Source organism: Dictyostelium purpureum, assembly GCF_000190715.1.
Source record: "Dictyostelium purpureum unplaced genomic scaffold DICPUscaffold_556, whole genome shotgun sequence".
In the NCBI taxonomy this organism is placed as follows: Eukaryota; Evosea; class Eumycetozoa; order Dictyosteliales; family Dictyosteliaceae; genus Dictyostelium; species Dictyostelium purpureum.
Genome location: NW_003519890.1, coordinates 1 through 14,829, shown reverse-complemented (window position 1 = coordinate 14,829; position 14,829 = coordinate 1). Strand labels below are relative to the sequence as shown.

Below are 14,829 nucleotides of genomic sequence, written 5' to 3'. Positions count from 1 at the left end.
TTTAATTATTTATTATTATTATTATTATTATTTTTATTATTATTATTATTATTATATTTGTATTTATAATTGTGCTTATAGTTGTATTATAATTGTATTTTATTTGTAATATATTTGTTGTAATAGTATTTTATTGTAATTGTATTTAGTAAAAAAAAAAAATAATAATTAAAAAAATGATGGATTCTTTGATTATTAAATTTAAAAAACAATTTAAATTTTTTAAAAGATATTTAAAAAAAATAAAGAAATTTATTGATGAACCAATATGTAGAAGATTATTTATAATAATTCAAACGGTAATTAAAGATTTTTGTTTTTTAAGATATATTTGGGTTTTTTATATATATTAACTTTATATTAAAATTATTTAGGCAGTTTCATTAGTATTAATTGCATTAGCATCTATTTCAAATCATGATCAGCTATTTGATACATGGTATTATTTTACAATTCATTTTTTATTATCACTATTGGGCATATTTATAATATTTAGAAAAGCGGATTCAAAAATGTTATTAATAGTAAGTAGTATTTATTTTAATTATTTGTTTATTTAGTTAAAAGTATCTAACTTTACATAATTTTAGTATATTTTATTATCTAGTGGACTTTTAATTACTGCATCATTTGCTTTTTTTTGGTATTCAGGACAACAAAACATAATAGATAATACATGTGATTCAAATACAAATTGTGAAAGCGAAAAAAATTATTTTTATAGAAAAATGATGAAAATATTGGCCCTCATTATTGTCGAAGTTATTTCTTTACACCCAAATATAAGTTGGTTAATTAAACTTCAAAAAATCGAAAGAAAAAAAGATAATATAATAAATTTACAAAACAATAATAGCAATAACAATAGTGAAACAATAATTACAACCTCTGAAACCCTTCAAGAAAACAACCTAAATGATAATAACAATAACAATAATATTGATAGTAATTCCGAATTTAAAAAAGTAGATTTAAATAAATAAAAAAAAATATAATATTTGATTATAATATAATCATATATTTTTTATGTATCATTATATATCTAAAAATATGAAAATATTTTTTTGTTTTAGCAATGGGAAAATATTAAAATTTACACCCCATTAATAAAATACTTAATTAGGTACTTCTTGCCACCATTTTTTTTTTTTATTATTTTTTTTTCATTATTTTTTTTAAAAAAAAAAAATTTTAATTTTTTTTTATTTTTTTTTATTTTTTTTAAATTAAAAAAAAAAATTTTGTTTTTTAAATTTCATTTAATTAATCTTTGGTTTATTTTTTAAAATTTATAACAATTACATATAATTATTATTTATTTATTTATTTAAACTTTATTATATAACAAATAAAAAAACAAAAAAAAAAAAAAAAAAAAATATAAACAATAGAAATAAAATATGGCTAAAGTAAGTTATCGATTTTTTTTAATAAAAAAAAAAAAAAAAAAAAAAACAGTGTTGAAAAAACGTTTCAAATCAATATAAAAAAATAATATTAATAATTATTTTTTTTTAAAAAATAGAAACATCCAAGAGATGAATTAACTAAAAAAACAAATACTACAACAACAACTACTACCACCAATACAACAGAAAATAATAATACAGATAATATTAAAAGATCAAGATCGTCATCAAACGGTAAACCATCAACAACAAATAATGGAGAACATGAAAGTAACCCATTACAATCAATTAGTGGTTTTGATGAAATAGGTGATGGTATTATTAGATTAAATGATTCTAAAGAAATCGATTTTATAGCATCTGTCAAAAGAGTTCATCAATATATGGAAAATTATTTAAAACAAACTCCACAATACCATTATGAACTCCTTAGTCAACTCTTCAAATGTGATTTAGAATTAAAATTAGAAAATCTTCAATTATTTGGTGATATTTATGTTAGAAATTGTTTTAGCATTCTCTTATCAAATTATTTTAACCAAGCTAAAGATCTAAAGAAAGAGTTTAGAGAAATAGGTGGTTTTGTTTTAGTAGTTAATCCAAATGATATAGAAAGTCAGCCAATGATTACAGGTTCCATTTTAACAGCTCTTCATTTGAAAATGAAGTGTATCATTTATGTTGCTCCTGGTGATTTACCATTATCACAAATTACAAGAGTAAGTAATAATAACAATATTAAATACTATTATTAAACATAAATATTAATATGAATTTAATTTTATTATAGTTATACATGTGTCATGCTAGAGGTGCAAAAGTTATTTTTCATAAAGGTGATACACAATCATGTTTTACTAGAGCTTGGCAACATGCTAAAGATATGTCCATGGTTTTTATTGATATTAGATTTGTACCACAATTTAGCTTAATTGGTGCTGCAACCATTGCACACGAAATGTATGAATCAAGTCCAGATAGAGAGACCATTATTATACCATTACGTCTTTATTCACAAGGTTGGAGCTATGTATCAGGTGTTTCATTATTTTACAAGATTATGAAACCAGATATTAAAATGATCGCTGTACAAATGACCGATGATTTATTTGGTAAAGATTTGGAAGGTAAAGAATACAGCAGACAATCGTTATTCCCAGATAGATTAGAAATTGGTTGGTTAGCTCTTATTCACGACCAATCCGATTTAACAAATGTTTTCGATGCTTTTGATTCAAGAAACCAAGGTAAATTTAATGACAAAGATCTTCAACAAATTTTAATTGATATTGGTGGCGATCCAATTAGAAATAAATCAATCTGTCCAAAATCATCTTTATCTCAAACCGAATTCGTCTACGAAGTAATAACTGAACTCACTGCTGGTTTAAATAGACTTGAAGAAAAATTTGGTTATTTTTTATCACAATTTAAATTAGAAAATTTAATTAAGCATTGGTATGTGTTATTATTATTATTATTATTATTTAATTTAAATATATACTTATCTTTTATTTTAAAATTATTATTTTAGTATTATAGATCAATTAGTTACAGCAACTGAAGATCAAGCTGCAATTGCTTTTGTTAAATGCTTAGAATATACTCATACATTAACAAATGGTAAAGGTTCAATCGCTTTGGGTGGTTTAATGTCTGGAAATATCGATTTAAGAACTGATGAAAAGGTATTAGTCATGATTTCAGGTGGTTTTGTGGATGTAATTGATTTCCAAACAATTTTAAATTATGGTTTAGATATTACAGGTCAAAGCTTTGAAATAGAGTTGGACTTACCAGATAACACAACCTCTTTAAATAAAGTATTAAATGTAATTGGTGAAAACAGAGTCAGTGTTATGGAAGTATTAATGGACCGTTCGTGTGAAACCCTCAAGCAATACCATGTTAGAACCTCAATTCAATGCCACAGTAGAAACTTTGAACAACAATTTAAGATCTTTGATATCATTAGATCAATGGGTTTCAAATATAGCGTCAGAAAATCTGCAATTCTCAATAAAGAAGAAAGCGGTTTCTTATCACCACCAATGATCAAACCAAATTTAAATCAATCAGCAGCCTCTTTACCAAGTATTAGTGGTCCATCAATTCCTCTCCCAATTGGCTCGAAACCATTCCACCAACAAAAAAGAAGTATTAACGATATTACTGTTCAGTCCATTAGAGAAGCTCATGATAGAATTAAGCATATTATGACTCAGCCACCAATTTATCATAGTACTACCTACTCAAAGATCTGTGGTTGTAAAGTAACATTAATGTTAGAAAATACTCAAAAAACTGGTTCATTCAAGATTAGGGGTTCTTCAAATATGGTTTTAAGAGCTATAGAAGGTGCAATGGTTAACAATGATGAAAAACCAATTGGTTTAGTTGCAGCATCTGCCGGTAATCATGCTCAAGGTGTAGCTTTAATATCTGCTAAAGTTGGTTTACCTTGCACCATTGTTTGTCCTGAATATGCCCCAGACTCTAAACTATCATCAACAAGACAATATGGCGCTGAAGTAATTAAAAAAGGTAAAAGCTTAGAAGAGGCCGTAAAAACAGCCGATGATATTTGCAGAGAAAGAAACTGGACTCTTGTTAGACCCTACAATGATGTCGATGTCATCGAAGGTCAAGGTACAATGGGTTGCGATATTTACGATAAAGTACCAGATGTTGATACCGTTGTAGTTAATGTCGGTGGTGGTGGTATGATTGCAGGTATAGCACTATTTTTAAAGAGAATTAATCCAAATATTAGAATCATTGGTGTACAATCAGCCAATGTATCACCATTATCAGAATTTAAACAAACCAATCAATTCCGTTATATTGAGCCAGCTGTACTTTCTTTGGCCGATGGTACCAACGTTAAAATGCCAGGTGGTGTTCACACACAAGTTCTTCACGACATGGTTGATGAATACGTAACTGTAAGCGAAAATGAAATTGCCTCAACCATTGTACATCTTTTATATAATAGCCGTACAGTTTCAGAAGGTGCAGGTTGTTTAGGTTTAGCTGCTTTAATGCATCACAAAATCAAAGTTAGAAAAGATGAAAAGGTTGTTGTTATCATTTGTGGTGGCAACATTGATATGTCAACTCTTCGTCAAGTCTATGAATATGGTCTTCGTTCACTAGGTCGTTCTTTTACCATTCATTTAACCACTTGGGACTATCCAGGAACCCTCAGTAAAATTATTGGTTTAGCTGCTAGAGCCGAATTAAAAGTTCGTGAAATTAGACATATTCGTGGTGGTGGAAATATTAATTGGAATGAAGTAATCATTTCCTTATCCTTCTATAGTAATTCATTTAATCATCAAAATTTCTTCCTTTCATTATTGGCCCAAGAAGGCTTATTCCCAAAGATTGTAGGTAGAAAATATATTAAAGATAGCGAAGTAGTATACAAGATTTTCGATAAGGCAATCGATAAGAAAAACAAAGAATTAAAAGAAACTTTTTCAGAAAGACAAAAATTATTTTTAGAACAATATGGCAGACAAGCAAATGTCAGTATCGAAAAATAAATAAAATAAATAAATAAAAATCTATCTATCTAAAATAAATTGTTTTTTTTTAAAATTGTTGCAATCCATTATGATAATTAACTTTACCAATTAGTTTATTATTGTGTTGTTGCTATCATATGAATGTATTACGCAATGATTGTTTTTTAATACAAAAAAAAAAAAAAAAAAAAAAAAGAATGGTTTATATGTATTTATTTTAAATTATTTTTAATTATATGTATTTGTTTTTGTTTGTTTTTTTTATTTTTTTATTTTTTTTTTTGTATACAACCTGGGGAGTGTAACTTTATTGTTTAAATTTCATCTTTGTCTATGTATTTTGATGGATGTGATTCAACGTAAGCTTCCATTTGATCTTCAGCAAGTTTTGCTATTTTAGCTTTATATTCTCTATCAGTAACTAATGAATTTAAAAATTTATTTTCTACAAATTCCCAATCGACTTTATTCCAAAAGTTGGCAATATATTTCTTTATTTTTAAAAAAAGAATAAATAATATTAATATTATTTATATAGATTTTAATATATTTAAAGATGGGTAATAATAATTACATTTTTATCGGTACCATAATCGTGCATGTAAGCATGTTCATAAACATCGAGACATAAGAGTGGATAACAGTTTTGTAATTCTAATGGTGAACCATTACCAAAAGTTGAAATAATTCTTAAAGTTTTATCGTGGAAGACTAACCAAACAAAACCTGCTGAATTTAATGATGAGGCAGTTTGTGAGAACTATAATAAAATTTAAATTTAAATAATTAGTTTCTAAAATTTTTTCTAATATGCTGTTTGTAGTGATGGTATGGGTAAATAAGCTAAATTTTTTAAACTTGATTGAATATTCCAAACCTGTATCCAAAATCTATATTTTTAAAAACAATCTGATCCTAAAAACTAAGTTGATCTCTGTATTTATAATCGATCCCCTATAATAAACCAATACCAATTCATTACCATCACCTGTTTATCCTATACACCTAAATCTTACTTTTTTTTGGAAAGCATTGATTGAACCAAAATCTAATTCGATAGCTTTTTGCATATAAATACTTGGGAGATTTTTTTTGTTGGTGAGTGATTGCCAGAAAAATGAGTGATTGAAATGTGATGAGATGGCTTCAAAGAATGGAGCATCTTCAGCACTGTTGAATGATTGACTGATAGCTTGATTAATACTAGTATTTTCCCATGGAGTTCCTAAAAAAAATTTAAAAAAAAAATATTAATTTTCATATTATTATTTTTTAAATTAAATTACGTATTGATATGAATATGGTGATTTCTATTCTTTTTTTATTATTATTTTTGATATTACTTTGTACTAAATTATTGGCTCTTTCGACATCATTTTGGTGTAATTTTAAGTGTCTGTTTAAAGCTTCTGCTGAAAGAAAGTTTTTTAAACCAGAGTTTTTATATTCAACATCTGGGAGTGAGTAAAAAAATCTTTTTGAGATTTGTGAAACTACACCCCTTGGAACAAAGGCTATTGTTTTATTGATGATAAAAGTGTTCATTTTATCGATGATTTTAAACAAAAAAAAAAAAACAAATAAACAAATATGAGGTTTTGTAGTTTCGTTCGAAAAAAATGAAAATAAAAAAAATTATAAAAAAAAAAAAATTTTAAAAAAAAAAAAAAATTTTAAAAAAAAAAAATTCAAAAAATAATCATTTTTTTTTTTTATTGTTTGATCATTTTTGATTATAATTATTTCTATATATCGCAAATTTTCTATTGTTATTTGTTTATTTATTGGGATTAATATGTTTCAATTAAAATATTTTTTTTTTTTTTTTTTTTTTTTTTCATTTTTTTTTTTGATTGTATTTTTTTTTTTTTTTTTTTTGTTTTTTAATCTTTGCTTGATGAATTTGAAAAATACAATAAATACTTTAAATATTATAAAAAAATAAAATATAAAAAATAAAAAATGTATGAGATTTTCATTGTATTATTATTTATTTTGAAAAAAAAATGCAATTTAGCAAGGTGTACAAAAAAAAAAATAAAAAAAATAAAAATAAAAATAAAAAAATTAAAAAAAATAAAAAACAAAAATAATAATATTTTTCAAAAATTTTTTTTATTTTTAATTTGTATATTGTGTGTGTGTGTGAGTTTATATAAATAATATTTAATAAAAAATAATAATAACATTTTTCCCTCTTACTTTTCTATCATACATCCATTTCTTTCATTTATCTTTGGGTAATATATGAATAATAAATAAGTAGTGTTTCATTATTTATTACTATCATATTTCTTTTAAGAGTACATTTATATTAACAAATAGTTTTAAATTAAAGATAGATCGACTTTATTTCCTTTTTCTTTTTTTTTCAATCATATAATCAGGTCAAGAAATTTTCTTTTAAGAAAATTATAGAGAAAAACAGAAAAAAAGAAATATTCAAAATATAAAAAAAAGATGAAAGTATCATATATAATATCAATTTTAATTTTAGCAGTATATATATTTGGCTCAAATGCAAGCAAAAACCATCACTATTTAGATGGACAAGCGATTCCATTCTATGTAAATAATATCGGACCATATTCAAATCCAACAGAAACATACGAATTTTATACACTTCCATTTTGTAAACCTAAAGATATTTCTTATAAAAAAACAAAACTTGGCGAAATTCTTCAAGGTGATGCCGCAGTTTTATCAGACTACCAATTTCCATTTAAAAGTAGGTCATAATATTATATCATAACTATCATTATATATTCAAACAGAAATTCTAATTATTATTATTTTTACAATTTATATTTTAAATAGAGGAATTCAAAGATAAATTACTTTGTGAATATACATTAAAAAAAGATGATATTCAAAAGTTCAAAGAGGCAATTGGCGAATATTATTATGCCGAGATGATTTATGATGATCTTCCAATTTTTAGTTTTATTGGTACAGTTGATGAAACTGATCCAAAGAATCCAAAATATTATTTATATCACCATCTCCCATTTGAATTTGACTACAATAAAGATCAAGTAAGTTGTTTTTTAGTATTTTTAATATTCAAGCTGTATACACAAAATATTAATATTTTTTTATACAGATAATTAAAATTAACATTGATACAGAGCATATTAAAGTTATTGAACTTAGTGATCAAGAGGAAATTACATTACAATTAACATACTCTGCTACATGGCACGAAACAGACTTTCAATTTTCAAAGAGAATGGAACTTTATGAAGAATTCTTTCCAAAAGAATTAGAAATTCATTGGCTTTCAGTAATGAACTCATTCTTCCTTGTTGTATTATTAACAGGTTTTTTAGCTATTATGATTATGAGAATTTTAAAGAATGATTATTCAAGATACTCCAAAACTGATGAAGAAGAAGATTCTGATTGTATGTACCCACAACCCAAATATTATATAAAAGTATTATTGTTTACTAATGATTTTTTTTTTTTAAATTTTAGATCAAGAGGATTATGGTTGGAAATTAGTTCATGGTGATGTTTTCAGATTCCCACCACATAAAAATATTTTTTCAGCATTTTATGGTATAGGTTGGCAATTTATTTGTATAGTTAGTGGAATTTTAGCACTTGCATTATTTGGTATTTTCTATCCAAACAATGGTGGTAATATGTATACAGCAGGTATTGTATTGTATGCATTGACAAGTTGTATTTCAGGTTATCAATCAGCTAAAATCTATAAAAATATGGGTGGTACAAAATGGGCATGGAATATTGTATTAACCGCCACACTTTTTGTTACCCCATTAATTATGGTCGTATTACTTTCAAACACTGTCGCAGTCACATGGCACTCAACTGTAGCTTTACCGATCGTTACCATTATTGAAGTACTTACCATCTGGCTATTAGTTGGTTTCCCATTAACTGTTATTGGTGGTATTGCCGGTAGAAGATTCTCTGGTAATTTCGATGCACCATGTCGTACCAAAAACTTCCCAAGAGAAATCCCACCAATTCCATGGTATCGTCGTTTACCATGCCAAATTTTAATGGCTGGTTTCTTACCATTCTCTGCTATTTATATTGAGTTGTTCTATATTTTCAATAGTGTTTGGGGCCACTCTTCATATACTTTATATGGTATTCTTTGCTTGGTTTTCATCATCCTCATAATTGTTACCGCCTGTATTACCGTCGCTCTTACCTATTTCCAACTTTCAATGGAAGATCATAGATGGTGGTGGGTTTCATTTATTAATGGTGGTTCAACTGTTGTTTTCATCTACCTTTACAGTATCTACTACTACGTCTACATCTCACATATGTATGGTTTACTTCAAGCAACTTTCTACTTTACTTATATGTTAATCGTTTGTTTCTTCTTCTTTATTCTTCTTGGTACCGTTGGTTTTTACTCCTCATTAATATTTGTTAAAAGAATTTATAAAAACTTAAAATCAGATTAAAAATAAATTACAATAAAAGATAATAATTTTAAAATAATAAAATATTAAAAAGTTTTTTTTTTAGGCTAAATATAAAAATAATAATTATAAATAAATAAATATTAATATTTAAAGCAATATTTAAAGAATATATTTTTTTTTGAAATTGTATATTTATTTTTTTATTTTTTTATTTTTTTGTTACAATGGTTTTTTAATTGGTTTTATTTTTACTTGCATCGGATTGCGAATCAATTGGTTCTGAAGGTAAGGTGTATTTCTCAGATTGGGTGTCAATTGATTCTGATGGTTGTGGTGGAGGTGCTTGGATATGCTCATTATTTTGTTGTTCAGAGTTATTATTATTATTATTATTATCGTTGTTTAATGAATCAGAATTGTTATTAGAATTATTATTAGTATTATTACTATTATCAATATTGTTATTAGTGGGGGTTGATCCAGTTAAATCTGATGATGGATTTTGTTGATCCCTATTTCCTTTTTTATGATCAAGACCAACATCCCAATCCAATCTTAATTTTCTATTTTCGACCTCTTTGACTAAGTATCTATATTTAAAAATTTATTGGTTAATAAAAAAATTTTAAATTTAATTAATTGGCTTATTAAAAAAAAAACTTACTCGTTAAAAGCTGCATCAGCATCAGCTTTATTTTCAAATTCAACAAAAGCATAACCTTTACTTTGACCTGTTCTTTTATCAAATCCAACATTTATATTTACAAGCGGACCAAATTTACCGAATAACTCCTCCAAATTTGGTTTTTGGAAGTGATATGGCAGATTTCCAACAAAAATACACTTACTCTTTTCTTTTTCTGCTGGGTCAACTCTAATTCTATAGAAAAAAAAATAAATAGAAAAAATTAATAATAATAATAACATAATGATATTATAGTTTATAAATACTTACGGCTCTCTTTTTCTTTGTGGGCCTGGGTAGCTTCTACTGCCACCATATGGATGATGATGATGGTCTCTGTATCCTCTACCACCACCACCGCCGCCATGGTGTCCTCTTGAATCATATCCTCTATGTGGTCCACTTTGACGATATCCGCCATAATGATCTTTTGGTGGGCCACTATTATAACCGTGTGACATATCTCTGCTATCGTATCTATCGTATGGTGGTCTTCTATCACCTCCTCTATTATCTCTATCGTATCTATCGTATGGTCTTCCTCCATATCCTCCATCATTTCTTCCGCCTTCGGTGTAAATGCCACCTCCACTGCTATTATAGCCACCGTATCCGCCGCTGTTATAACCACCACTGCTGCTATTGTAACCACTTCCGCTATATCCACCGCTGCTTCCTCCGTATCCGCCACTACTTCCGCCGTATCCGCCACTGCTGCTGCTGCTATTATAACCTCCGCTACTTCCCCCATATCCGCTGCTATTATAACTAGCTCCGCTGTATCCATTGCTACCGTAGCCACCATTACGATCGTTTCTTGGTGGTTGTGATTGTTGGGGTGCATTACCGTAATTGCTGTTGCCTGATGAGCCACTACCATATGGTGGTGGTGGTGGAGCACTACTACGAGAATCATTAGTAGTTGAACTATATGGTCTACCTGGTGGTGGTGGTACAGTTGATGGGTTTCTCATTGAGCCACCCATTGAACTGGATCCATATGGGTCACTATATGATCCTGGTGGAGTAGTTGTTGATGTTCCTGTTTGAGATTGTAAACCACCGTATGTTCTACTCATATCTTGTGATGTTGATCCACCTCTTGAGTCATATCTTGTAAAATCTGTTAAATATGAACTCATATCATATTGTTGTGGTTGTGGTTGTTGTGGTTGATTTGGTTGTTGTGGTTGATTTAGTTGTGGTTGTGGTGGTTGTGGTGGCTGGGTAGCAATGTATCCACTTGATTTAATTTGTTGATATTGCGAATAATTATCCTAATAAAAAAAAATTTTAAAATAAACGAAGAAAATAATTACAAAACAATGGATGGAAATAATAAATTAAATAATATGTGTATATATTTATATGATTAATTATGTATATGGTGTATCGTTTTTTTTTTTCGAATAAAAAATATAAAATAATATAATCGAATAAGTATTTTTTTTTTTTCTTCTTTATTTATCGTCATCGTTTATCATCGCAATTATTTATACACCATTCAAATTAAAAGATGAAATAGATGATATAAATTCTGCCGTCTATGATCCGATATTTGTAATTAATATAATATTATAATCTATACCATTTTGTTCGGGTCTTCTATCTTTTTTTTTTCCTCAATAATCTTCTTTTTTTCTATCTATTTAGTTATTTACTTATTTTTTTATTTATTTATTTGTAAAAATAGGAAAAAGATTTTAAAAAATATATTATTGAATAGAGGCAAAATGAAAAAAAAAAAAAAATAAAACAAAAAATGAAAATAAAAAAAAAAAAAAATAAAAAAAGTTTAAAAAATTTGAAAAAAAAAATAAAAAAAATAAAAAAAATAAAAAAAAAAGTTAAAAAATAAATAACTATTTTGTTTTGTATAACTTAACGATTTTATATCTATAAACAAAATTCCTGAAATAATTTTATTTGATTACACAATAAATTTTTTTTTTTTTTTTAATTTTTAATTTTAATTTTTATTTATATCTAGAGATAATTTTTTTTAATCCTTATCCTGCAGTGCAAAAAAAAAATATGACACGCTTTTTTGGATGGTTGATGGTGGAGTGGTGATGGAATGTTGAGTTGGGGGGTTGTAATTGTTTATAATACAAGGACAATTTTTGGATAGAAAAATGGAGTAATTATTTTTTTTTTGAAAATGAAAATACGACAAAACTTTTTTTTTTTTTTTTTTTTTTTTTAATTGGTTATTGGCTTTTGGTTATTGTTATTTAGTATGATTTAATTATTATTATTATTATTATATTATTATTATTAATAAATTTAAGCCCAAATTTTGAGAAGAGAATCCCAACTACCTGTACATAAAGCCATACCATCGGTTGGTACACCTAAACATGAAACACGATTACCGTGACCAGTTAAAGAAAGAACACGTTCACCCTTTAATGTATCCCAGACATTGCAAGTGAAATCATCATAACCAGCAAATAAGAATCTACCAGAGTATGAAAAACCAACAGAGGTAATACCACATAAAATGTTGTCGTGAGTGTATTGCATTAATTCACGATCGGCACGAATATCGAATAATCTACATGAGGCATCATCTGAACCAGTACCAAATGAAAGGCCGTTTGGGAAATATTGAACAGCATTGATATCAGCTTCGTGACCAGTAAAGGTTTGGACACATTTACCACTACGTAAATCCCATAATTTAGCGGTAGCATCACAGGCACCTGAGATGAAATAGTTTTTATCTGGAGAAATTGAAACGCTCATAACGTCACCATTGTGGTCTGAGAATTCGGTGATCTTGGTACCATTTTCAACATCCCATAAAATACAAGTCATATCACCAGATGAGGTAACAATTTGTCTATCATTAAGGAATCTACAACATGAAAGATAACCAGTGTGGGAGTTTAATTCACGACAAACTCTAATTGGAACTTCTCTACTACGTAAATTATAAATGGAACAAATATTATCTAAACCACCGCATGCAACAAAATTAGCAGTTGGTGAATAAGCACAAGTCATAACCCATGATGATCTAAAATTATCAAAAGAAAAAATATATTAGTAAATAATTTCATTTATTTATTTTTTTCTGTATTATTTTTATCCTATTTCTCTATATTTTGTGCTAAATTTTAATAATCGACATACCTTAATGGAATAGCGTGGACTTTATTAGTGGTTAAACCATCCCAAACTAATAATTTACCATCTTGTGAAGCTGATACTAAATGAACATTATCTTCAGCCCAGTGCATAGCATAAATCTTGGCAAGATGACCTTTAAGATTTCTTCTAACTTTAATTTTACCGTCCATCTTTGGTAAATTTGGTAAATCACGAGTAAAAGTTTTAACTGTTTTAAAAAAAAAAAAAATTAATATTTGTATAAATTTTGCCATATATATAGTGATAATATTTTATTATATTATTTGTAACCTTGATTCATAAATGCTTTTGATGTTGGTCAAATAATAGTAATAAAATTTTTGTAAATTATAAACATACGGGTAGTATCATTCATAACATCTCTATTTGCTCTGATTTGCTCTTTCATTGATTCAGCATCTCTTCTGGCTTGTTGAATTTTTTCTGAAATATCTGATGACATTATTTTATTTATATGTATGTGTGTTTGTTTAAATTTATATATTTAAATTGGTCTAAATTGGCTAAATAAAAAAAAAATTAAAATTAATATGATTTGATTCTATAAGATTGAAATAATTTATTATATAATAAAAAAAAATTTTTAAAAAAAAAACACAAACACAAACAAAATATAATGAGAACAAAAAAAAACAAAAAAAAAACAAAAATTTAAAAAAAATTTAAATTTTATTATTATTATTATTATTATTATTTATATAATTATTATCTGTTATTTTTATTCTTTTTTTTTAGGACCTACTAAAAATACAGTTGGTTTTTTTTTTTTCTAATATATATTAATTTATATTTTTATATATATATTAAAGATTTATATGAAAAAGAATATTATATATATAAATAAAGTACAATTCTTTTTCTTTTTTTATTTATTTTTTTTAGTGAGAGGTTATGTGTGGTTTTAAAAAAAAAAATAAAAAAAAAATTTTTAAAAAAAATAAAAAATTTTTAAAAAAAAAATTTTTGAAAAAAAAATAAAAAAAAAAATAAAAAAAAATAATGATAAAAAAAAAAAAAATGGTGTGCAAAAAAAAAAAAAATAATGGTAAAAAAAATCAAGTATTATTTTGTGATATTATTATATTACTATCATTATTTTTTTTATTAATAATTTTATGATTATGATTAAGTTATTAATAAAAATAATAATATTAATGTGAGAAAAAAAGTGAGTAATTGTGTTGTTGTTGAAATTGTGAGTGTGTGAAAAGGAGTAAGTTAATAATGTGAGTGATAAAAGTGGGTGGTTTTTTTTAAATTATTTTCTTGTATAATGATTTATATATAGGATCTATCTTTAGTAGTTTTGTGTTTTTTTTTTTTTTTTGATAAATTTATTGTTTGAACTATTAAACTATTGATTAAATTATTATTATTTTTAGTTGTTATATTCATAAAAAAAAAAAAAAAAATAAAATAAAAATAAAATTTTTTATTGAATTTTTTAATCTGTGATTGATTTGTTATAAAAATAAAAACAAAGATGCTATATATAAACACACTAAAATTAAAACACAAATAAATTAAATTTTTTTAAGAAAAAAAAAAAAAAAAAAAGGAAAATATAAGATATTTTATTTAGATATATAAATATATATTTGTGTTATTTATTATTTACTACAAATGATTGATATATACAT

General features: G+C 25.6%; 6 protein-coding genes across 6 annotated transcripts; 3 read left to right on the top strand and 3 right to left on the bottom strand.

Annotated features, from left to right (window-relative positions):
- Positions 1 to 374: 374 nt before the first annotated feature.
- Positions 375 to 983, top strand: DICPUDRAFT_159414 (uncharacterized protein; the record flags this gene model as incomplete). Its single annotated transcript, XM_003294372.1, has 2 exons — positions 375 to 524; positions 591 to 983. Coding segments are annotated over 2 exons (543 nt in total), but the record flags the coding sequence as incomplete, so codon positions are not given.
- Positions 984 to 1,281: 298 nt separating this feature from the next.
- Positions 1,282 to 4,993, top strand: DICPUDRAFT_51500 (threonine ammonia-lyase). The gene is made up of 4 exons (XM_003294371.1): positions 1,282 to 1,409; positions 1,526 to 2,128; positions 2,200 to 2,867; positions 2,944 to 4,993. The coding sequence occupies exons 1-4, from the start codon at positions 1,401 to 1,403 to the stop codon at positions 4,955 to 4,957; spliced, it is 3,294 nt and encodes a 1,097-aa protein (XP_003294419.1). The 5' UTR covers positions 1,282 to 1,400; the 3' UTR covers positions 4,958 to 4,993.
- A 260-nt stretch (positions 4,994 to 5,253) lies between these two features.
- On the bottom strand, positions 5,254 to 6,484 carry DICPUDRAFT_84896 (uncharacterized protein; the record flags this gene model as incomplete). The annotated part of the gene is made up of 4 exons (XM_003294369.1): positions 5,254 to 5,430; positions 5,514 to 5,699; positions 5,956 to 6,164; positions 6,283 to 6,484. The coding sequence occupies 4 exons, from the start codon at positions 6,482 to 6,484 to the stop codon at positions 5,254 to 5,256; spliced, it is 774 nt and encodes a 257-aa protein (XP_003294417.1).
- A 587-nt stretch (positions 6,485 to 7,071) lies between these two features.
- DICPUDRAFT_59030 (uncharacterized protein) lies at positions 7,072 to 9,425 on the top strand. Its single transcript, XM_003294370.1, has 5 exons — positions 7,072 to 7,201; positions 7,278 to 7,667; positions 7,757 to 7,974; positions 8,043 to 8,343; positions 8,417 to 9,425. Exons 2-5 carry the CDS (start codon positions 7,400 to 7,402, stop codon positions 9,385 to 9,387), a joined length of 1,758 nt encoding a protein of 585 aa, XP_003294418.1. The 5' UTR covers positions 7,072 to 7,201; positions 7,278 to 7,399; the 3' UTR covers positions 9,388 to 9,425.
- Positions 9,426 to 10,008: 583 nt separating this feature from the next.
- Positions 10,009 to 10,188, bottom strand: DICPUDRAFT_23957 (uncharacterized protein; the record flags this gene model as incomplete). Its single annotated transcript, XM_003294368.2, has 1 exon — positions 10,009 to 10,188. A coding segment is annotated over one exon (180 nt), but the record flags the coding sequence as incomplete, so codon positions are not given.
- Positions 10,189 to 11,991: 1,803 nt separating this feature from the next.
- On the bottom strand, positions 11,992 to 14,082 carry DICPUDRAFT_93216 (guanine nucleotide-binding protein subunit beta). The gene is made up of 4 exons (XM_003294367.1): positions 13,932 to 14,082; positions 13,529 to 13,692; positions 13,172 to 13,376; positions 11,992 to 13,055 (listed from the first exon to the last, which is right to left on the bottom strand). Exons 2-4 carry the CDS (start codon positions 13,629 to 13,631, stop codon positions 12,320 to 12,322), a joined length of 1,044 nt encoding a protein of 347 aa, XP_003294415.1. The 5' UTR covers positions 13,632 to 13,692; positions 13,932 to 14,082; the 3' UTR covers positions 11,992 to 12,319.
- Between the last annotated feature and the right edge of the window lie 747 nt (positions 14,083 to 14,829).